The sequence below is a fragment of the Notolabrus celidotus genome, chromosome 24, assembly GCF_009762535.1.
Source record: "Notolabrus celidotus isolate fNotCel1 chromosome 24, fNotCel1.pri, whole genome shotgun sequence".
In the NCBI taxonomy this organism is placed as follows: Eukaryota; Metazoa; Chordata; class Actinopteri; order Labriformes; family Labridae; genus Notolabrus; species Notolabrus celidotus.
In genome coordinates, this window is record NC_048295.1 from 6,529,528 (window position 1) to 6,553,185 (window position 23,658).

Here is a 23,658-nt window from a genome sequence, read left to right on the forward strand (position 1 = left end):
TTGAGGATGTACAGGAGAGGAGGGGGGTGGTCTGGTGAGAGACCAATCATCAGGCATCCCCAGGTTACGGAGGCTTCCCATGGTGCAACACTCTAATGGTCCCCGAAGAGCAATTATCCTTTTTTTCTCTCCTCTGTTGGAGGTCAGAGGCCAAACTTGGCGACCAAACACCAAAGCTGCTTGTGTTGTGTGACCTTGGTGTTGTCCGTGTCACATGTTCATTGTGTGATAGCTTTCATTATTACCCCTTTAAATGTGAAGCATTGATCACACTCTCATTGAGTAACTACCGAAGTTACAGCTTCCCAAAGGTGTTTTCAATCCTGGAATTGCAACGAAAATAAATAATGACAACTCCCTGATTAATGTTCCAAGTAGGGATTGGAATAGAGAACCGGTTCCAGCTAGTTCGAGCCATCGGAACCCTTTGCGATATGCAAAATCCTCTTTATTGGTGCCTTCCATTTAGTTCAAGGAGTCGAGGAAGTAAAGACGACCAACAAGTGACCTTTTTTTTTTTTTGCAAAAGGTATCTAAGCTTCTAGCTAAGTACAGAATTTGGGAGCTTTTCCGCCTCTTCATTTTTGCCAACCAGTGATGCAAACAAACTATCTGTTGCTTGGACATGAACATCAGAGATCAGGTGGTGTGCTAAGGGAAAATAAAGTAAGCAGAGGGTTTTAATGGAGGTGAAAAGCAAACTAGTGTGAGTTGACAGGAGGCAGCCATGAGGTGGCATGCCTGTTTCACAGACAATCAACTCAGGTGATGAAGCCATTCACAGATTCTTATGCAGATCGATAATTAATGTTGCATTTTTACAAACACTCCCTCTGACACATTCGTCAATTCTTGGACTTAGTTTGATGAAACTTTATTGCTGGCGGAGAAACACTAGCACTGCTGGCATTGAAAGAAAATCAATAACTGGAATGGCTCCTAGACTTATGAGACATGTAGGGAAATACATTTAATTCTGTTTAACTACATGGTAAAAAAAGAGCCTGTGGTTAAGCTGGTTCATGTTTCCTGAAAGGATGTTGATGCCCTTTTGTAACACAATGATGTTGCAGCTAAAATATGTGTTCATAGGGATATTCAGCACCTATATTTTCTGTGTGCTAGAGACATTTAAATATGAATTGGTTATTTAATTCTACATGAATTGTTAAATGATGCATTTCCATCTCGACCGCGCTGTTTTCATTAAAGCTAAGCCTCCAAGAAACAGGAAGGTGTTGCCACCGTTAAACTGTGCATTTACTTAGCCCTGCAGGCTATGCAGGGACATTTTTATTCATTTCCTCCACCTCCATCTGGACAGAATACTTTCTTCGGGTGGGAGATGGAAAGAAGGTAGAGGTAGAGGGAAAAAAAAATAAAGGAAAGATGGATGACAGGAGGCAGAACGTGGAGGAGGAAGACACATCAAAGAGCAGAAGTTTCTGTGGAGGCTGAGGGGAGATGAGGAAGAAGGTAAGTCTCCATCAAACACATGAGCTTCCTTTGCTTCAAACAGTCCCAGCGCAGAGGCAGGATGAAACAAGATACCTTGCACTAAACTGGAGTCCAACTGCGCTTCTGGGAGAGTGTGGATGTGAGTGACTGTGTTTGCATGTTTTTATGTGGCTGGATACTTGGACAGTCATTTTATGCACTAAGTTGAATGCTGTGCTGCCGTTGTGCAGGCGTTTGCGGCATCGGCCTCCTGGCTAACGACCACAGTCAAGTCAGCCCCGCCCCAATCATAAAAACATAACCATAATATCTTTAAAAAATTAAATAAGACATTAAAATAAAAGATCCCTTGTACAGGACTTCGGTGTCATATGTTCTTTGCATATGTGTAGCTCCAGAAAATGTCCATGTGCAACACAGGTGTTAAATGTTGCAGCATCTCTAACAAATCACAGCCGCTAACTGTTCTCTGGTATGCTGTGGACAGTTTTCTGCTGCTAGCCATTTGAAGCACAGCTGTAGGAGTGCTGGTTCAGGTCTGTGTTGGCAGCAGGTCGCTGACAGCGTACCTGCAGACCCACAGAGCCGCCCGTCTCTGCCCAGACCAGCCTGCGGTTCAGCTCCAGGGCCAGGCCCTGCTCAGCTGTGTGAGGTACAACTAACGAGCTGAGGCTGCGGTCTGGCCCAGCTGAAGCTGCTTTGATTGATTGCTGCTATTCTCCACCTTCCTCTGTGAGACATGGAGGGTACAGAAACAGTCAAGTCAATGAGGGGTGGGCTGATTTCTTGGACTTTACTTGCACTGCAATAAGAAGAATGGAGCTGATATAGTGCTAACAATTTCAGTAACACTATATATTCAGATACACATGCACACTGGTAGCCTTTATGGATCCGGATCATTTTCCAAACCTGCAATTTAAAGACGCACTCACTAGCTCACTACAACGAAACTTCAATGAAAAAAAAACCACTTTGACATCATAAGAACTTAATGTCAAGGCAAAAGCATGTTTAACGCATATTTAACATTTTTAAGTTTGGCCCATGTCCCATCTTTTACAATGGAGACAAGATTTGGCTTCACTTTCAGGCAGTGGTTGTGCCATCCTTTGTCCTGTTAAGTCAATTTTCAGAAACAAATTTTTTCAATTCTTCTTTTTTTGTGTCGTCGCACACATGCATTCTGGGTGTCCAATTTTTTATATTATAATTACCATTGCTTATAAATTATGATTGGCTTGAATTTAGGTATGGGTGGTGATTAACCCTTGCTTAGACAACGGCTCATAATTTGTCGACTGATTCTTACTAACAGCCGCTCCAAGCTTGTTCCCAAGCAACAAATGATAAAACCTATATATAGACAGAGATAATTAGTATCCATATGTACCTGCCAGAAAGGTTGTTTGCATTCTTATCTTATTAGAAGCTGTTTTATGGAAGCAACCGACTGTTCATAGCGAGTGTTTTCAGTCGTTTAAGCACTGAAGCATACTTCTGCAGGATGCAAACTAGATTAAAACCCTCTTAACTCCTCTAAAATCACTGTAACTCACTATGAGTGGCTTATGACGGAAACATCCAGTGTTGGAAACCCAATGCAAAGTACATTAAGTTTGGAGTAGTTGAAAACTGAGCGTCTCAGAGCTGGGAAGGTGAGCCGCGATCGCCCCGCTGAGCCGACGCTGGAGCTTGATTGGTTCTGATTAGTGAATAAATCAAACAGGTATCAAATCAAGCCGGGCCAATTGCCTCCTACTCACACCTTGATTAGGTTCATGCACCCAAACACGTTCCCCGGATGAGAAACACTCCCTCTCTCTCACTCACGTTAACACACACACACACACACACACACACACTGAGAGAAACGCACATGAGTCTACCCTGTAATTGGCAAACTCTCCCTGCCTCTATACACGCCAGCTGTAATTAGCGTGCCAGCAACAATGCTTGTTTGTCAAAAAACACACATGTACACACACACAGCACACATCTCATCCTCTCTCATGCCTCAGCTGACACCCTTTGATACTCCCACACACACATGCACTCACACACAAATGCTATTCAGCCTTCCATGGTGCCTGGGGCAGTTAGTATTTACAAATGTGCGTGTTTCTCTGTGAAATCTCCCACGTTGCTTCTCAGTTTCTGACATAATGTTGGGAACTTATTCATCTCACTATTTCCAGCTTAAAAATGTACACTAACTGGCACAACAGGGGCGCTAGGTCAAATTATTTCTGCAGCTCAGAGAGAGAGACATGTTTGCTCTCTTGTTATGGATGAGATATATTTATGATGTAGACGAGGGAATAATTTTCTGCGTTTTTTTTTTTATTTCAGGCAGGCTGTTTTTGCTTTGCTTTTTCAGCTACAAGCCTGTTACCTAAAAAAGTTAGGACGCCGGGTCATATGTAAATAAAAATAAAATGTGGTGATTTGCAAAACACTGAAACCAAGAATTTTACTGAATATAAGAAGACTTTGATGATAAAATCAGCGACTTGTAAATTAAGCACTAGTCGATTTAACATAAGGATTTCTAGCCTGTTAAATAAATCATCAATATTATATTCACTGCAGGCCCAAAATGCCATTTATATGTTTTGTCTCAGCTGGCAAGGACTATGACTAGAAAGAAAGAGCACCCATGTAATCCAGAACATAATCTAAAGCCCTTCTTTTGAGCTACAAAGCTCTTAATGGTCAGGCACCATCATATAGAGTTGCTGGGAACACAGTTCTAAAGTTTCTAAGAGTAGTATGGGAGGTAGAGCCTTCAGTTATCAGGCCCCTCTCCTTTGGAAACATGTACCAGTCAGGGTCCGGGAGGTAGACACCCTCTCTACTTTTAAGAGTAGGCTTCAAACTTTCCTTTTTGATAAAGATTAAAGTTAGAGCTGGATCAGGCTTGGACCAGCTCCTAATTATGCTGCTATAGTTACTAATCATTGATCTTTTTGGGAGTCACTGAGCTCCCTTGTCTTGTAGGTTCCCCCGGAAATTGCAGTAGATGGCCTGCTGCTGTTGACTTCCAGCTGCTACAACTATTAATATCAGTCTCATCATTATTATCACTGTTACAATGCTGATGTTAATTTTAGAGAAGAGAACAATTCAACTCAAAGTGCTATACCCCTGGGAATGAAAGTAGCGCTTTGATAAAAGCACCACCCCCAGGTCTCTTTAATTGGTGAGCATCACTTTTCTCTGGCTCTCACACATGTGGAAAAGCTTGACAAGCCCACCCTGATGTTCTGGAGATGGGTTTAGTGAATGGTCAATGACAGCCAGAATAATTAATCACAGCTTAGCGTTTGAAAGTCAAAGAAGCGTTTCTTTGAGAACATTTCTCCAGCCAGAATCTGACCTCTTGGTGCTGGAGTGTGGGCGCTGGGCGGCGGCCAGCTGCTGCAGGCCGAGTGTTGGGCTGTGGAAGAGGAGGCCGCTGCGTCGGAGCTGTTTCTGCTTCATGGCTGCCAGGCTGCTCCACTCCTGAACGAACCTCAGGACCTGCGGGGTGGGGACACGACACCTCACTTCATATTCAATATCGAGCAGAAAAAACTGAAACTGTCAGAGCGATCGTCTACTGCACAAATTGATAGTTTGGATATTGGAGCCTCTTTAAGAGCAGAAACATTTTTTAGCTTTTCAATTTGGGGCTAAAAACAAACAATTCAAACCCCCAGAGTGCACAAACACACAAACACACACACACACACGCACACACACAAGCAAGGAGACAGTTTCCCTGATAGCTGAATAAAACCTATCAAACCAAGAGAGAGCTTTCTATGCTTTCAGCCAAGTCAAGGATTCAAAGAAAATCCGCTGGCAAAATAACAGATAGCACACCAAGCATCAAGGCCTAATGGGCAATTTACCTGCGTATATTACACTGGAGGAGTGTTTTTTTTTCCTATAGATGATGCCTTCTCTCACACAAAGATTGTTTTTCTGTAGATAAAACTCATAATGCATTATATGGAGAGTTTTCATTCCCAAGCACCTAGGCTTGCATTGCTGTTGTTTTGGAGGTTGGAGGACACTACTCTGGGCTGCACATGGAGGTTCAACCATTACTAGTTAATGACATTATAATGATGATGCTGTTCTGAAATGTTAAAAATCTGAAACCATTTGGGTTTAAAATCACTCATCTGAATATCTGCTTTTCTCATATCACTATGTAAGCCAGAGAGAAGCCTCTATTGACCTTTTAATTTACTGTGAAACTGAGACCAAGCAGACACAGATGAATGTTATTTTAAAAAACATAAGGTCTGTTAATAAGAACTAAGTCACAAGAAAGAAATCAGCTACTTTTTCAGGTTCATGCTGCGCATAGAGGCCAGGACGAAGCTGCTGTTTGACTTACTTTTCACTGTAAAGCTGAGACTCACTGGACAATGATGTGAGCAAAACAACTCATTTTTGCAGACTGAGAACGTAAATTTGGCTTTCTATTGATTTCACCACACAAGAACAGAAATGTTATTTCAAATCTCCCAATGTTACATTCCAAATATGGAATCACTAACTTGGCTGTAGTTCCCTATTTGGGTAACCAGAGGGTGATATCCACATGGAAACATGAAATTGAGCGGAGGTTAGTTTTCAGCTCAGAGAGAGATCGAAGGTCAACGTTCTGCAGTAAGGATGTATATAACATCATGATAGTTTGGATTATACATTAACTCGCGTTACACATGTCCTGAGGTTACTGTGCCATGAGATTGTCAAAGGTTAGTCTAAAGTCTGGGAGTCACACCAGATGTCAAAACTCAGGACAGAAGACTGTGAGAGTGGGAGGGGGACTCCAGCATCTCCATAGGTCCGATGGGTTAATGCATAGGTTTCAGATTGTGTGTAGGTGGAAACTGGAAGCGTTTTGATTTATCATGGTTCAGCTGGACAACATGTTTATCATGTTGATCACTCATAAAGCGAGGATTTCCAAAGTTCACTCTGCAGCCCTCTATTGAGCTGCTGAGACACCACTGATGGATAGTGAGAGTTCATATTACCTCTAATCTCCTGTATCCCTCTTTCCAACTCCAACCTTGGTCGAGGCAGATAGCCATCTTACATGAGTCTGGTCCTGTGCAAGTTTTCTGCCTGTTAAAGGAAGTTTATCATTGCTGCTGTAACTAGTTAAACACTGCAAAGTGTGATTTGGCACTTTACAAATAAAGCTTGATTGATTTATTCATTTGAATCAAAACACAGTCCCCAGTGGATGTGCATTTTTAAAAGGCATTTCATAAATACAGGGTAGAAACTGGGATTTCTGCACCTGTTGGCATGAAAAACCGATAAATACATTCTTCTAAATGAAGGGATGTTTGGGAAGCTTCCAAGCCACAAAGCAGCGCACATTTAACTGCTTGTTTAGTATCGATTTTGATGGACAATTGCTGTGTAACAGGGCGTGAATGATGGGTCAGAGGACGTATGCAGCTCACGCCTTCGCTTTACACACCAACATAAACAAGGTGACAGGTGGGGTGTCTGTCAGCGGCACGGTCGCTGCCACACGGCAGATTGCAGGATTTAATATTAGCTGGTTGGCGTGCGGGGTCGTTCGAGGCGATGATCCGTCTGCTTTAATGACCCTCATAAAACGACACTCTCTCTTTTCGCTGGTCTCCTTGGGCGCCCAAACCCCCAAACCACCCCCTCTCTTATTTCTTCTCTCAATCACCCCCTCCCGACCCTCCTGCCTCCCTCTCCACCTTCAGGCCCTGTCTGCATCCACACTCAAACTATCTTTCTTGCTCCCATTGCCGTGCTGCTACTTCACAATCAGCAGTGTCATTACTTTCACATGGCATTGACACACACACACACACAACTATTTAATAACCCCACACAGCCTTGTGCCTCATCATACTGGGTCAGTGGAATTGAGGAGATAGCCCTATTGGCTGTCGTATCAAGCTAAATGATCTTAGCTGAAATTAAGTGGATATTTCAAGCAGCCTATGGGCTAACTAACTGAAAAACTTTCAATTAAACTCTTGAGTATAAGTTTAAGTCATCTTCAAAATTATGCAAAGCCATATGGTCGTTTTTTTCTTGTCTTTCTAATCAATCAAAAGAAGGAGATATTGGCAGATTTCACAAGCTAGAAGTAAACTCCAGTGGAATTCCCCTTGAAGGCGTTCTTGCAGTAATGACTCATTAAGTAGGTACGTCTCCCTTGTGTAAACACTCAAATCCACATGCACACCCACACATATTCACAAATATCAATTGTGAGAGACATGCACACACACACACAGGCGCACACACAGCCTGGCGGGAAGGGCAGACCTGCATTCGATTTTCCCGGCGCCGGCTGAAGGCCTCGGGCAGGTCGTCCCAGTTGGTTAGTTTGATGTCCAGAGGGACAAAGCTCAATTCGAGCGGTGTAGCGTCCTAACAGAAGAGGAGACAGAGAGGAAGAAGACAGCTTTAAGCTATAGACTGGTTACTGCTGTTACTGATACTGCATCTAACACTACCACTCCTTAACAGCTTCTCTCTGTGGTCTGACCCTAAAAAGAAGCCGATTTCTTTAGTAGGACCTACGCATTATTAACAGGTGTACTATTTGTTGAAATAACACTAATCTGTGTCTGATGAGTCTCAGTTTCACAGTAAATTGAAAGTTCAACAGAGGCTTCTTACATGCTCACAGAGTGGTATGACCTTAAAAAAGAAGCTTTCTTTCATGTGATTAAATAATCATTAACAGACATTAAGTTTGTTGAAATAACACATGGGTCACAGTTTCACAGTAAATGGAGAGTTCAACTATATTACCAACCTTGTCACTGATTGTCTTATCAGCCTTATTTGTAGAGCAGAATACATAAAGAGTGTTGCATCACTTAAATTTGCCTTCAGACTATTACTGTGAATAAAATTTCCTTGCAGTGCTTGAATTGAGAATTACATCTCTTTCCAGACACAGCAATACATAATTCACAGATCATACTGTTGGAGAATTTCTTGGGTATAAAGAAGTTTAATAAAGAGAAAGGTGTTCTTAGAGATAACACAACGTGGCACAATAACACAAAAAGTAATTGTATTTCATGTCTTAATATTCTTTGAGGGTGCTTTAAAAAATAATTACAATTGTTATCAACAAGATGAGACAAAGGAATTGACAAAGATAGTAGCGTGTTTTATTTGTATAGGGGTTTTGATTAATTGCAAATGTGGGATTCCAAGTTACACCAAGTAATTAAAGTATTTTAATTTAAAACAGACAATTATGCCATTGATAAATTAATCTGCACAGTTTATTAAGAGTCGTTTTGGATTTGTTGGCAGGTTTCTTTAATGTGATCAAGGGAAATAAAGAATATCAGTGGTGGAATTACTCTCACTTTCTCTCACAAGACAGAAAGAGAGAGAGATCTACTGAACACTCAGCAGCTCTCTGAAGCAGTAAATGGAGCTCTGGTGCATAGTGGCAGAACTCCGTCCCTACATGGTTTCTTCCGAGGCTCCTGACTGGCTCCTCGTGTTTTTTCTGCCCAAACAGTTGGTGAGACGTGGGATTTGCTGCTGAGTCACTGGTGTAACCAAAGCAAACAAATACAACCACGCTCGTTTACTTGCTCAGTTTACTTCCAAGTGAATGACGATGCAGCAGAGCGATTGTTTCACTTGCCTGACGAGAATAAATGTCAGGGTAATATTGTACTTATATAACTTCGACAGGAGGGGTTAGATTGCAAACAAGCCACACTGATGCTATCAAATAGATGTTACCTTTATGTGTCAGAGAAAGGGGGTGTCTTTCTGTTTTCGTATTTGCAGCAACAGAAGATTTTCCGTCAAGGCTTATATTACTTTCTCTGATATCAAAGATAATGCTATGATTCTGTGAGCTAACAAGATGAAGTCAAACAGGTGAAGATACTGGATATTTTGTGGGTGATATTGGATATTACGTTTCTTGATTTGACACTGCAATGTGTGCCTTCATGTTACAGTTATTACCACGACTTGTTGTTGGTTGAGACATAGCTTTTGGATGCACTGCTACTATATTTTAACAGCTACATTCTTATGTCAAATATTAGCATCAAACTTGTTAAAATTGGGTCTGTCACACGGAGGGAAAACGAAGAAGAAGCAGCAACAGAAGAAGAAGACTCAGTAACCAGCTAGCTAGCCTTTACCGTAGTAAATGGTCAGGCACCTTCGTATCATAAAGAGCCCTTAGTGCCCCATTACCCTTTTAGAACACTGCACTTCCATCACGCAGCCCTGCTCGTCATATCCAAAGTCTCTAATAGTAGTATGTGAGGTAGAGCCGTCAGTTATCAGGCCCCCCTCCTTTGGAATCATCTACCAGTCAGGATCCAGGAGGTAAAAACCCTCTTTACTTTTAAGAGTAGGATTTAAACTTGTAGTTAGGACTGGCTCATGTTTGGACCAGCTCTTAGTTGTGCTGCTATAGGCTTAGACTGCTGGGGGAACTAACACACTGACATACTGGGATCCTATCTCACCCCTCTCACTGCCCAAAACCACATATGTACAATCTACAGTAGAGCAAGAGCTAAGTACACGGACTCTAGCATGCAGCACAAAGCACCCCTACAGCCTGAGAGAAATGCTAGCAAGCATGTAAACTAAGTCTTGTTTTGGAATGCACGTCTGGTATGCAAAATTGTATTTGTGTAAAAGCAAGATAACACACTGTCATCACTTCTACTTGTGAATTCAAAACCTTGAGCCCAACATGTAAATCTTACAGACAGAACATATGCTGCTACTGCTAATATATGCTAATATATGGTAATGGGGAAATGGGGTTATAGTAATACTTGTCACTCTTGAAATAAACCTCATTGTAGTACACAAAGCCGGAAACTATGGGAAGGTTTTTTATCCATATAGAACATGTTTGACAAAAGCAACTGCAGCACCAAGGCTGTCTATAATTAGCGGCTAGTTTTATAGCTTTAATGTGTAATTAGCTTCATTGTGTACTGCGGATCACTTTGTATTAAACTCCAGGTGCTTTCAGCCAAGCAATCAGATTTTTAATAACTAACTTTTAGAACTTCAGTCTAATTACACTCTTATTCTGGAATCTGGTCACATATATACTCTTACTTTATTTCTCACCATGGTGATTCTCGTTGTAACCAAGGATCTTGTTAATGATCTCCCCCTGTATTGTAATATATGTACACCACTTGAAGCTAAATGCTTCTCTTGTGACAGTACATGTGCATTAGCAGCAAAATAATGAGGGATATAGAGGAGTAAAGAAATAAAGCTGCATATACCCAGAAGAATGCACCTCTCTGTGATTATGGGTAATCATACTGCCACAGCTTAGAGGTAACTGCATAATCACTGTAAAAAATATGCACAATAAAGAACATTTTCCCAGTTATTACTGCTTCATTAGCGCTAACTACTGCCAATTTGAAGCCTGGGAAGCCACTTACCCTTATTGTTGACTTCATTCATAAGACAGTGATTGTTCCAAACGTCAGGACTAAAAATGACTGACCGGTTAAAGCTACAGTCCAAACTTCAGCTACAGTAGGCATGGGAATTTGTGCGCAGAGGGGACAGGTTTAAAGGTTAATACTTGCTGGCAGCTGGCACACGGGCTGGGAGATACAAATCAACATTAAGGAGTGTAACCTGTGCTGATTCTCCCAATAATGCTCTCAGGGGGGACAAATATGTGTGTATTCAAAGTAAGCCTCTTTCTAACTTCACATACTTCCCCTGCACCACCCTGCTTCCCATCTTGTGTGCTGCTGCTTCTCTGTGTCTTATGATTGTTTTAACTGTGCAGGCAGCTTAATAAGTGCAGCATTCAAGTCCAGGACAAATTTCTATAAGAAATCACAAAGATCACTTAAACATTGATCAAACTCTGAAAAATGTTCATTAAACAGCCACAAAGATGAAGCATCACTGTCAGCTGTCTTACCATAAAAAAAGGTCACTTTTCATCACCAGCTCCTCTTTCAACAATACACCATCTTCTTCAAATCAGCGGCTCTGACAGCAGATGCTAATTCTGCACTCTAAAGCTAACGGATGCTTGTTGAGAGTATTAACATTTTGCACTGCCTTTTTTGTGATTCACTCAGTTTAAGGCACAAAAACCACTCTCTAAGTTGAGCCCCTCTGCTACTCCTGTCACTGTCATGAAGCTAACCAGCCATCTGTCTGAGAGCAGGACAGTGAGTCCTTTAATAAAACAACAGTTTGAAGTGCAGTAAATAGACATAAAATTTCCTAATACTCTCAATATTTCTCATTCACACCCTGGCGACAAATCTTCCCTTGATTGTGCACCGTGCAGCTCCCCTTGTGCGAATTCCACGCCTGGCCTGGGATTATCCCGATGTGACAGCGTTCAAGCCAAATTCCTACAGTTTATCATTTAAACGACAGCGGGGGACATTTATCTGCACGGCTTATCGTCCTCAGCCGTGCGTACATGACACTTGTCTATTGCCATCAGGGTAATATTCCATTGGTGATTCAGTTCAGCGCTTTGGACCTCTCTATGTAAAACCCTCTTGTCTCTTATCTGCGTTAGCGGGGAAGGAACCTGATCCCTCATGAATGAAACAAAAGGCTGTTAAGTGTCACAATCGGATCAATACGGAGGTCTGTTGGCAAGTGGCCCTCAAGAGGAGTGCCGTGAATGCACAGGAGTGTAATCAGAGTCAGACCGTGGTTCAACTACGCTTTATCTTAGTCTGCTATGGGGTGCAGGAGGCAACAGAAAGTTTAATGACAAAAGCAGCGGGGAGGCTTGATTATATCAATGTGAAACTTCCAGTTGCAGTGCAGTTTTTTCAAGAAGTCTCATGACTGGTTATTTGTTTCTAACTCTAGGTCAGCTGATTCAAGGAAAGCTTGTTAGAGGATATGTACAAATGTATGACTGATCTAACACTTCTCCCCATAGCAGCCTGCAGTGCTGTCTCTGCAGCCAGTGCTGTTGTTTAGAACTGTTTTAACAGAGCAGGGAGATGTACAACTGATTTAGATTTTCAGCAGTTCAAGCAACGTAAGCAATTGTAGTTTGGGTTTTTTGTAGTGGGGTCTGATACCAGGAATACAGGGCAGTTGTGCAGTTGACAAAATAGTCCCAAAGGAAAGAGCCTCATTAGGGGCTCAAGCACAAGTTGCAAGTAATCTAATTGGCCACCCCAAAATTCTAAACCGGGTCCTTGAAGAACAAAGCAGAAGAGTGAAATGTGGCCAACACCTCCCCATCTTGTAGTCCAGACACCAAATCTTAAATCTGAGAGTTGGATGAGTACGCTTACATGAAGTTTTGATGGTCTCGTATAGTAGGAAACTGGAAGCTGGCATTCATTAAGGATTCAGGATATGAGTGAAGAAGCTGTAATTGTTTCTTTTTATACTGTACTCAAACGAATGTGACATACTGTAGCGTCTCAGTTAATCACAGGTGGTTCACATAACGCATGTAACTGGACTCATTTGCAGCTATTTCAATCATCATCAGCTCAGCTGACGTTTCATTCCTCATCTTTGACTTTCTTAATGCCGTCTGTAACCGTTTCCTCACATCCCTTCGGCTTGCTAATTAAAAATACGTGGAAGAACGGCGGGTCTCTTACTTTTCCACATGTATTGTTGTTTGCAGCTTTATCTTGATAAAGACATCTTGATCTCAATTAGACTTCACACTCAGAGAAAAAGGAATTCATTATGTTTTCTCACCGTTCAGGTGAATGTGACAGGAACAAGCTGGTAAGAACAAAAACATCAAGTGGTTATAAAATCTCAACATGCCCTTTCAGTCTCAGTTATTCTTATTAACTGCAGATCTGAAATGTAATATATTATACCCGACACTTCAGACTTCATTAAGAAAGTAAAAGAGCCTCTTTTCTTTTTCACTTTCTTGACAGTATCTTTGAAAAACTGGAGGAGTAAGTTTTTGAAATACAAGACCAAGAAGACACGCATTTTGCAAGAAATCGACCATTGTGGGATGTTTTATACAACAAGAGAAGGCAAGCGTTTGATTTAAAATACAACACTCTGTGTGCAGACAGTGTATCCAATCTGCAAGGTCAGATTGGCTGAATTTTGCCAAATGATGTAGTTAAACTCTGGAAAAGTGTATTTGTACACAAATATATCATATAGTGCAACTATTACTAGATTCCTAGACTTTTCGGCCCCAAAAGGTTATAGATGGACTTCCATTTAAATCCTTTGTATGATAGGCACCAGAAATCATTAGTAAAGTATCTCCACTCCCTCATGGGCTGACTCCAACAATCATCCAACACGCCCAATCAAGCACTCACACATCCAGCATTACCTTAGAGTACAGATATATTCGGTCTGTGTACTGGCTGGCACAGAACTGCAGGCTCGGGTAGATGGGATGGGCGGTGCTGGCTTCTTCTCCATCATTGCCCTCATCATCATCATTTGCATCCGCAGCAGTAGACACACGCGCCGCAGCACTCCGGTCTGCAGGGAGAGAGAGAGAGAGGCTGGATAATATCTCACTGAGTATTTTATTATTGACTTGTTATTGGCTTTCGCAGCTTTATTGGTACCTCTGTTTGCTCCTCTGGTGATGCAATGACTAGCAGAGACATTAAGCACCAGCAGCTTTGGAGTCTTATTATACGGAATACAATATTGAGGGGATAGATTTGTAGGCAATATTCAAATGGGGCATTCACAAACAGTACACCGTTGAATAAATTACCTTATACTTAAAAATATTGCCATTAAAGACTGGCTGTAGAGTCTGAAATGAAAACATTAAAATAATTATATTTGACATTTCCATGTAAATATTAATAATAAGTCAGTGTTTCGTGCTGCTGCAACCAGAAGTAACAAGCAACCTGCATAGTCCTAAACGTCTGGCTGCTCTCTTATGTCTTAAAAGAACAACAAAGGATCATCAGGAATGAAAGAAGAAGACTTTCAAAAACTAAATTGTTGCCAATTTCTCAGAAGTTGACCTTTTACATATAACGACAGTTACGTTAGCTTGGTAGCGGGACAGGTATAATGTTAGCTCACCGGAAGAAAGCTTTGAGGTGTGGTTAGAACTGGTTACTAAAAATTAAACGTGGTAAGGTTTCCTGAGAGATGTTAGCGGTGGTAGTTTGGCATCACTTTTGTACAGTGGATGGAAGAGGAGGCACATCGTCTATCATTACATACAGCCATTGATTAGTGAAACAGATCCAAACGAAGGCATGGAATTTATGGCTCAGAGAAACACATTGTCTCAAAGTTGAAAAAACAAGCAGTTGGTGAGGCTGCTACAAGTTGAAAAGGCTAATTAGCCCCATAGCTAACAGGGCAAAAAACATACGAATGCATTCAAGAGAGATGTTTGTTCCATCAAAAAAACATGTTACATAACTGTCTGCAGTCTTCAGTGGAGTTTCTCTGACAGGAGTCACAGGAACTGGATCGTGCTTCACGGCTAATAAGCTATGATAGCAATTTCTGTTTTGTTTGACAGCTTGCTTTTGTATATCCAAGTTCACCCGAGTTCAATCCATCAATTGCTCCTGATTCCGTTGAGATGAACTGAATGTTGTTGTTTGAGATGCTAATATGACAAGGCTGTTAAATGTGTCAGGATCCGCTCGTAGCACTGGGTTTTTATTATTATTTCATGCTACAGAGCCAAACGCATCATAATCATGTCTTAATAAGATTTTCAGGCTCCATACTCACAACACAGGAGTGATATCAATCTCATCTGGCTTAAATAAGAATACTCCTCATACGGCTGCTTTATTCTTTTCATGTCGGGTAACACCGCGCAGCTAAACAGCGGGCCCGTGACTTGAAAGCCTAATTTATTTATTTTTGCAATTTAACTCAATAATTTGCTGGGAAACAATGATGGAAAGCAATGAGAGTAAGTGTAAGAAAGAGAGAGAGAGAGATAAAATAACAGTCGCCGTAAGAGAAAGAGAGAAACAGGAAAAGAAGAGATAGAGCGGGTCATTAATGTCGGCTATGTAGCTCGCTCATCCTGCCAGCATCCAGCAAGAAAAGGTCAGCCGGTGGAAATGAGACCGCCACTGCTCGACCACGCTTCATTTAGACAATGACCTATAACACTCTGATAATACTTGCCTTAAATCACTTCGCGTGGCCAGTTGTCTGCCTTGCCTTTGTGTGTGTGTGTGTGAGTATGTGTGTGTTTCGCCTGGGCTTGTTAACGGGAGAAAATACTGACACAAGCTGATGTCTGTGACAAGAGTGTTTCCATCTAACAAGTGTGGCCATGACCTTGCAGCAGGTCTCCGCTGGTTGTGGGTCAGATTGGGCTTTTGTACTCATACACTAAGAAGATTGAGTGACAGATGAACACGGCGGAACAAAGACAGCACTCCCATCATGCTTTGAAGGTGGGTCGCAATCAATCCTCGGGGTTGTCAAAAGGGTCAGGAATGGGAAGCGATGATTGTATCCATGGCGGGGTGGAATATTTTGTTAAGGTTTTTCATAACCACACGTTTGAGCGCCAGGGTTTAAAAAATGTTTGGTTTATGTCTTTTCCTTAGCTCCCTTGTCCCGTAGGTTTGATGTCGGCATGCCGGGCTCCAGCTGCTACAACAGCTACTATCCACATGTTGTCATGATGAATTTAGATTTAAACCAAATGAATTTCCATCGTTACAAGACAAAGACATACTCACCCTGTGGCTCTGTTTTCCTTACACAATCACTGTTTTCAGTTTCAGCCAAGTTGTTTTTGAAAAATCAATACCAAGCTACCGTCAGTGACACTCAGCACTTTTGCACAACTGGCCATTATTGAAGAGATTGGCTTCAATTCAACAGTTTACAGTAGTTACATTCCAGCACTAATTCCTCTGACATGTGTGCAATTTGATGCTTAAACGTTTTTATTTCAAGGTGACATCACCCCCAATAAGTCAAGTCCTCTCTTTGACCCATCCTGAACAATGTCTGTGTCTTTCCTTGTTGTGTTTGCTGCCCTCATAGGTGCAATTTCCCTGCCTCTGGTACATCCAAGCTTCAGCAGCAATGGGCCACTTTGTGTCTGAGAATACAAAAATGACCAGACAGAGGCATTTTTCTGTGCTGCAAACGTTGCACCAAAACATTTTTAGGGACACTAGCATTTCACAAAATCCCATCTATCTGTCCTTCTCCCTCTGTAATGAAACCTAGCAGCTTTGCAATGTGCACCCTATATTTGTTGTAAGCAGTTTTTTCCCCCCTTACCCTGTTTGCAGTGGCGGAACGCGCCAGCTGCATTAAGTGGGCCATTTATACGATGGGGGCAATTCATCTTACAAAGCCGTCTTATTAGACTGTCACTTACACAGTATGAACAGTGCCTTCAAAACACCCCAAGGGATTTATCTGTTATTTTACTGCGAGAGAAAGAAAACAATGCCTAATTGGACTGAGTCATCTCATCTTCTGCTGGATCGAAACAAAAGATATAGATATAAAAAATAATTCTAACTGTGCACTGTGAGTACAGGGAGATTTGGTGCAGCTGATGCTGCTGCAACATTTGAACTAGCATCCAAAAGAATGTGTTTCAAATGCTTAAATGTTTCGGTCATGCAGATAGATAAAGTAGCAGACAGTAGGGAGAGAGAGAAAGGGAGCTAGAGGAGGAGTGATTGCCTGTCTGTGCGGTGAGGAAAGTAATCTCAGAGCAATCAAGAAGTGTGGGCGTCCGACAGCTCTGCGGTTTGCCTTCTAAAACCACGGGCAGGTAGAGGAAAATCATTAGGCATCGCTCCTGACCCCATAGGTCACTTTTATTGGACAACTGCTGTGTTTCATACTAAACCCACGCTGACAGAGACGGACAGCAAAGGCATGTAACTAACAAACTGACTAAAAGCCAAGGGGATAGATGAAAGGGAAGACAGACAGAAGAGGAAGCAGGGAGGCAGACAGACACGGAGATAGTTCAGTGACACAAACAAAGGCTTAGCTACATATGGACAGACAGACTGACAGACAGATGACAATAACACCCAGCTACACAAAGCGGCCCTGTTTAAGCCTTTGAAAGTCCTGATGAGTCATAAACCTAGACAGAGAGGGAGAGACAAAAAAATGGCAGCTAGCAAGCTTGCTGGTCAGATAGAAGAACTAGATATCCTAGAGAGAGAGAGGGGGAATGGAAGCCAGCTAGCTTGGAAGTTGGAAATCCTTGTCCTGTAGGCTCGCCTGATTTGATGTCGGCATGCCAGACTCCAGCTGCTATCCGTCTCACCACTATCATCTCTCTCTCTTCATCTCCCTCAACTGCATAAATAATTTCTGCTTTAGTTTTCATGCTTAAAAACACTTAAGTTAACAACCATAGACCTCTCTCGAGTCTCTGAGCGCCCTTGTCCCGTAGGTCTGCCTGATTACATAGGCATGAGTTCTCACAGAAACTCTTGTGGTACTTACTTGGTCCTGAGCTGTAAAATGGTCCTACTAAGAGAGGCCTTGAATCAGGCCACGGCCCCACATTTTTTGGGGATCTCAAATCGGGCTCTTAATAGGACTCTAAAATATTGAAGGGTAGACAATCAGCTAGTGAGCTCTAAAGAAAGAAAATAGAAAACTACCAGAGAGAGAAGAAGACAATTAGCTAGCTAGCTGGTAGACAAATGGAGATAGACAAATGGGTAACTAAATATACAGTTAGAGGAATAGCAGACAGCTAGCTTCATAGAAAATAATAAACAGATAGATTGTCTGATGGAATACTCGATACATAGATAGGAAGATAGAATAAGTCAAGAACATAGACACTACAGTGAGACAGATGGATATTTATAAGTTGTCTTCAGGGAAAAGAACATGTCCAAAGAGAAGGTGGGGGGCCAAGCTAGTATCCAGCAGTGTCTCCTCAGTGCTGCCATTTCTGATCGACATCAAAGCTTTTATCTCTCCCCTAGACTCTGCCTGGTCGCGTTTTTTAGAGAAAGCAAGTAGAGTAATTTTTTCACCCAGGAGTAGAGGGAGGGGACTCGAAAGTGCAAAAAGGCCCTGCTGTGGGGAGCAGGAGTGGGATTGAATTGTAGACCGTTGGGGGGCACAGGTAGCAACAGAGACAAGAAATTAACCACTTGAAAATCTCCGGCCACTAATAGATGTCAAAGCACGAGTGTGTGGGGGTGGCTTTGATGGGAATGGATTTTGCAGAGTTGTTGCACGCTGATCTTCGGATGTTAAAGGGTAATAGGGGTTGATAGCTTGCCTGTTAAAACCTAAATGGCTTGTGTTCCTTTCTATGTTAAGTACTCTGCAAAAAGGCCTTAAAACCAGCTCTGAATTGCTGCCAGCTCAGTTTCAGTCTTCAATAAATCTGCCCTCAAATGTCTGCTTGATTTTAGAGGCAACACTCAGGTCACAGGCTGTTTTTTTTCACTCTGCTAGCCTAGCAATTTTTATAGAGCTCTTCATATTGCACACAGTGTAATTAGTTCTTTGTAATTAGCGCAATTTATTGCTTTGCATATCCCTTTGAGACACGAGTACTTTAACACAGAGGTCTTAATTTGCAATATTACACACTGTGTAATTGGGAAGTTGTTTTTTTCACATCCCTCAGAGAGTTGCCGACATGTGCACGTATAACAGGAGAGGACAGGGGGGAGCAGGGAAAGCAGGTTGTGTTTCAAGGATGAGTTGGTGTCGGAAGGGAACTTGTGCCTTTTATGTAATTAGACCTCAGACCACTTTATTAAAAAAGAAAATCCAATCAGAAGCTCATCAGTTTCCGTCTGGACAGGAACTGAACCTTGAATTTTTTTTTTTTTTTTGGGAGGTCCCAAAAAAAAAAGATGGTCGCCTGTTTCAACAAGGTGCACTCTGGAGATTAGTAAGGCTTTACTCAATATCTCCTGTAGCTTCTTGTTTGCAGAAGGAGGCAATATCCCCAACTAGATGCTAATAATAGTAAGAATAATAATGCCCAGGCACATATGGAATGAGATATAGTCCCTTATTGGTTTGAAGTGATGATATTAAACAGCATTATATGGGCAGGTGACAATGTGGCACCAGCCAATTTCCCTAGATATGAAAAGAAGAAGATTGCAGGTGGGATTACCCTGTGTGTGGTCAGGGGGGAGGCAGCCGCCAGCCCCGGCGCCATTGTCGCCTCGCTCTCCCGCTGATTGTTTGCCTTTGAGCTGCCGCTTGTCCTCCTCCTCCTCCTCCTCCTCCGCTGCTTCTCCCAGTCTCTGTTTGTCTTCACCCGACTTCGGAGGCTCGGCTTTTCCCCGGCTGAGCTCTGGCTCGCTGTCGGAGCAGGAGAGGACAACGCATGCCTGGTCCGGCTTGTTTGAGGGGGGTCGTGGAGGCCTGGGTGGCTCTAGGCCAGCAGAGAGAGAGAGGGGGAGATAGAGAGAGGGAAAGGAAGATTAGTTTATTGGCCGAGTTGCAGAGTGTAATCAGACTTTGAAGAGTTTCATTCCCTGGCGAGATATCCATCATCTGAAGAGTGAGACAGTGTGATAAAATGACTCCTGACATGAAAGCAAAACTCAATATGGCTCATTAGTGCCATTATTAGCTATCATAAGTCCTTTACTGACAAACTTAGAGGATGTGATTGTGTAAAATAAGAAGACGTAAGCAGGGATGTGGTGGAATTTAACAACAGACTAAGTCTTTAAAGGAAGGTTTACATAATCACAAGGGCTCCTTTGCTGAGAACATATGAGTCTTTTGGTTTTCACTCAATAGCATGGCGGCACAAGTTTTTAATACATGCAGCCAATGTAGAAGTGCAATAAACTGCCGTTCCTCGAGTGTCCACTTGAGGCTGTCTCAGAAAACCAATCAGAACCCTTAATATGCCTCGCTTCCACTTATATATGTACTAAATGTCGACTGTAGATCTGTTAATAAGAGGATGTTACCCCTGTGGCTAATTTGAGTGGAAAGTAGGTGCTGTTTGCCAAGCAGTTAGGCTACGGCCTCGACTCCACATCTTCGGATTATAGGTTAGCTGAGAGCTAGTTAGAGTCAATATTTCTAATTTGGTCTCCACCACCTTCGTGCTTCCACCCCCTCTTCAGAAACCAGTCCGCGGTCGTTATTGCAGCACAAAGCTGCAAATGTAACACCTGCAACACCCCCGCCTCCTTCGTTCAACGCCACTGAGATTAAATATAATTTGCAGGATGAGTAAATAATCTTCATGTCACATTGATTTGGTAATTGCCCGCCTGCATCATGAGCAATCAAACCTAAACAAAATAATTGTTAGCAATTGCTGCATCTGTGGCGGGCTGCCGCCGGGTGCAATGAGCGATATTTCAAGAGCTGATAATGGTGGATCAGTTTTGCTGCACCTTGTAGCTTGCTCTGCAGATTCACTCTTAAACCATTCATGTGATTTTTTCTTCTCATATCAAAATGTTGTAATTTTGTGAAGGTCAAGAAGGAATCTAAGCCCCCAAAATGTTAATGGATGCAAGGATTAGGGGCTGCCATTCCACATGATTTGAAACGGTTAGTCGTAAGTTAGGGTTCTGAGGCGCTGCTGCTCATAAACAGCGGGTTTGACAGCGCCGGTGTTTGTTATCAAGGTTAAGCTAACAGACAGATAAATGCCACTTCCAGTCTGACTAGAACTTCTTCAAAAAAAGTGTTCCTTTTCCTGTTTTCAGAGTTAAATTTAAATCCCATTCTTTCACATTATTTGTTGAACTTGAGGTGTGAAATCTAACAAGACAGTAAGTTGTGAGACTCAGGGACGCAGAGGGCTAATTAGTGATCCCGCCTCTCTGTGGCTTGTTTCTTCAAAAGGCCAGCCTCTATACGGCTTCCTTAAATGTCATCTGAGTCTCCGGGGCTCCTTGCCCAACCGCTGCCCCCCTTTCGCTAACAAGCCGAGCGAGACCGCGAAGAGACGGCTCAATTTGTGTTAAGCTGTCCCCACCGAGGAAGATGTTAACGGGGAAATCCAACAGGGCCGTGCCTTGACTTTACCAGTCTAGCCTCTTGTTTCCCCCCCCAATCAGGGCCCCATTATAGTTGTAGTGGCTTGATCAGATTCTAAAATTGAGTTTGGAATCCTGACATCCAAAGATATTCAAAAAGCATGTACTCCTTTGCATAAGCTTTTGAGGATTCACATGAAAAGTAACACACTCCAGTAGTTGAATTAAACAGGAAAGCTTTTATTGCAGTCTGCAGGGAGCACAACAGCTGCAGCCTGTGACAGAAAAGTGAAAGGAAAGGAAAGCCTTGGGTGCTCTAATGCTGTCTGATTTCTAACCGCTGAAGACTCAACCAGACTTAACGCTGAAAAATCCAGGGGAAAATATATAGAGATAAAAACCAAGGACAAGAATAGAGGTGTGGAGAGCCAGGAGATAAACAAATTGCCCTCTTCCTGTATACATCTTTCACAGTAGGTGCTGAGAGACAAATTGCTGGTCTACCACTGAAAAAGCAGAAGAAGTGAACCGTGCCCACGCTCCCGGCCTTCAAAGAGCTGCCAACACGGGAACTCAACACCACAGCTTCCAGCCCAAAACGGCTGAACAGAAGCTGTGTGGTTGTTTACTGGTGCTAAATCAACTTGAGGAAACTGTGCAGACTAATCCACACGAGATGCCAGACCCTGTCTTCTAGAGGTTATAATCCATGACAGTTTGATTAAAAACAGCTCAGAAGCTCTTGATGCAGCTGTGATTTAATGTTTGTCAAATTAATGAAAGCTGCTGTTGTTGGAATAATTTTATACGAGATGATGGCCACTTCAGCGCACTTCAGAACAATTAAACAAATGAGAAAAAGATAAAGAAACTCCCTATGTTTCCAGATAGTCCAAATCATAACTTTCACATTGGCTACCTTTTTCAACACTGTAGGTTACTGCTTGGCTACCTAAAAAAAGTTAGCCGTCTATGCCACATGGACACTAGCTACGACACTTTCAGCACCATTATCCAGTGCCGCGTCTCTAGATTTAACATTTTTAGCATAATCTGTAAAAATGGATGACCTTTACCTAAGAGAGCGCTGAGTAAGCCCAAGTCATTTTTGTCAAGTCATTTGGCTTAAGCTGTGGTCTTTGCGTGAATAATTTTCACTTACTGAATAAGTGCTAAGTATCTCATGCTAGGTAGTTACAGCTAATAAATACTGCAAGCAATCAATGTCACATTGGGTTATGGTCTGCTGTTACTAAGAAAGTGGAAGAATTTGATGTCGCCGCCATTGTAGCTGCAAACTGCATGTGTTATTCAAAGATTGAAAGCTTTACAACATAGCAACAGTAGATAGGGCAGTTTAGCAAGGTGCTGACTTGATATTTGGTAGCCAGCTTTTAATCTGTCATTTTTGCACTTCACCTCAAGATTCCATCAAGCGAAAATCTCTTTCAAATGACAGAAATCTTTCTTCAACATTTTGTTCATTTCGTTCCTGAGTGTTCTGGTACAAACACCTCATGGTACAACAGACTAATATCCTTCTGTGTGATGACTGTTCTTCCTCTACAGCTGCTGTCTTGCTGTATTTTGCCATGCTGCTCAAATCCACAGACAGTGAGCCAAATGCTTATGAAACTTCTGCTATTCCTCTACTTTTCATTTGATGTCTTCAATCTGGTGGTATTTTGAGATTCCCCCTGCAACACTCTGTAACTCCTAAGGACAAAGATTGCGATACAGTCACATCTTTTTGTGGTTATTGTGAGAACTGTTTTGCTCTTGAAGGGATAGCATCTCACGTGTCACACTTTGAGGTCCCACCTGATTATTTTTCTTAGATTTCCAAAAAAGCTGAGGACTGCGGTGCCAAGTTGAGAGATATCGCCTCTTAAATATGGTTGTTATTTTCCAGCGCAGTCTGTCATTTACAAATTTAGCAGGTTGTTAAATTCCCCATCTCACGAGCTGACACAGCCTGCTGCTGTGAATGCAGAGTGGCGCTTGTGACAAAGAAGAGAGTGTGATTGCTGAATAGTTATCAAGCATCTGCTGCAGCATGAAATGGGGGGTGAATTTTGTCGAAAAACGTGTGTGTGGGTGAGTGTGTGGGTGTGTTTTTTTTTTCTGCTGCTCCAAAAGCTGAGGTACTGTGTGTGTTTTAAGAGCACCCTCAACGCTTCCAATGGACTGAGCTGCAAACAAACCTTCAGCAGAGCCAGTATGTACTCTGTTC

General features: G+C 42.3%; 1 protein-coding gene across 4 annotated transcripts in view; it reads right to left on the reverse strand.

Annotated features, from left to right (window-relative positions):
* The window catches only part of zranb3 (zinc finger, RAN-binding domain containing 3), a 66,983-nt gene that overhangs the window by 9,569 nt on the left and 33,756 nt on the right, over window positions 1-23,658 (reverse strand). For all 4 annotated transcript variants that reach the window (XR_004630101.1, XM_034677427.1, XM_034677424.1 and 1 more), the window contains 4 exons: window positions 19,586-19,849; window positions 13,820-13,974; window positions 7,786-7,890; window positions 4,838-4,980 (listed from right to left, as the gene is read on the reverse strand). Coding sequence is in view for 3 of the 4 variants with exons in the window: in XM_034677427.1 (XP_034533318.1) it covers window positions 4,838-4,980; window positions 7,786-7,890; window positions 13,820-13,974; window positions 19,586-19,849 (667 nt within the window). In the remaining variant the exon portion in view is untranslated. The remainder of the gene's footprint in view (window positions 1-4,837; window positions 4,981-7,785; window positions 7,891-13,819; window positions 13,975-19,585; window positions 19,850-23,658) is intronic.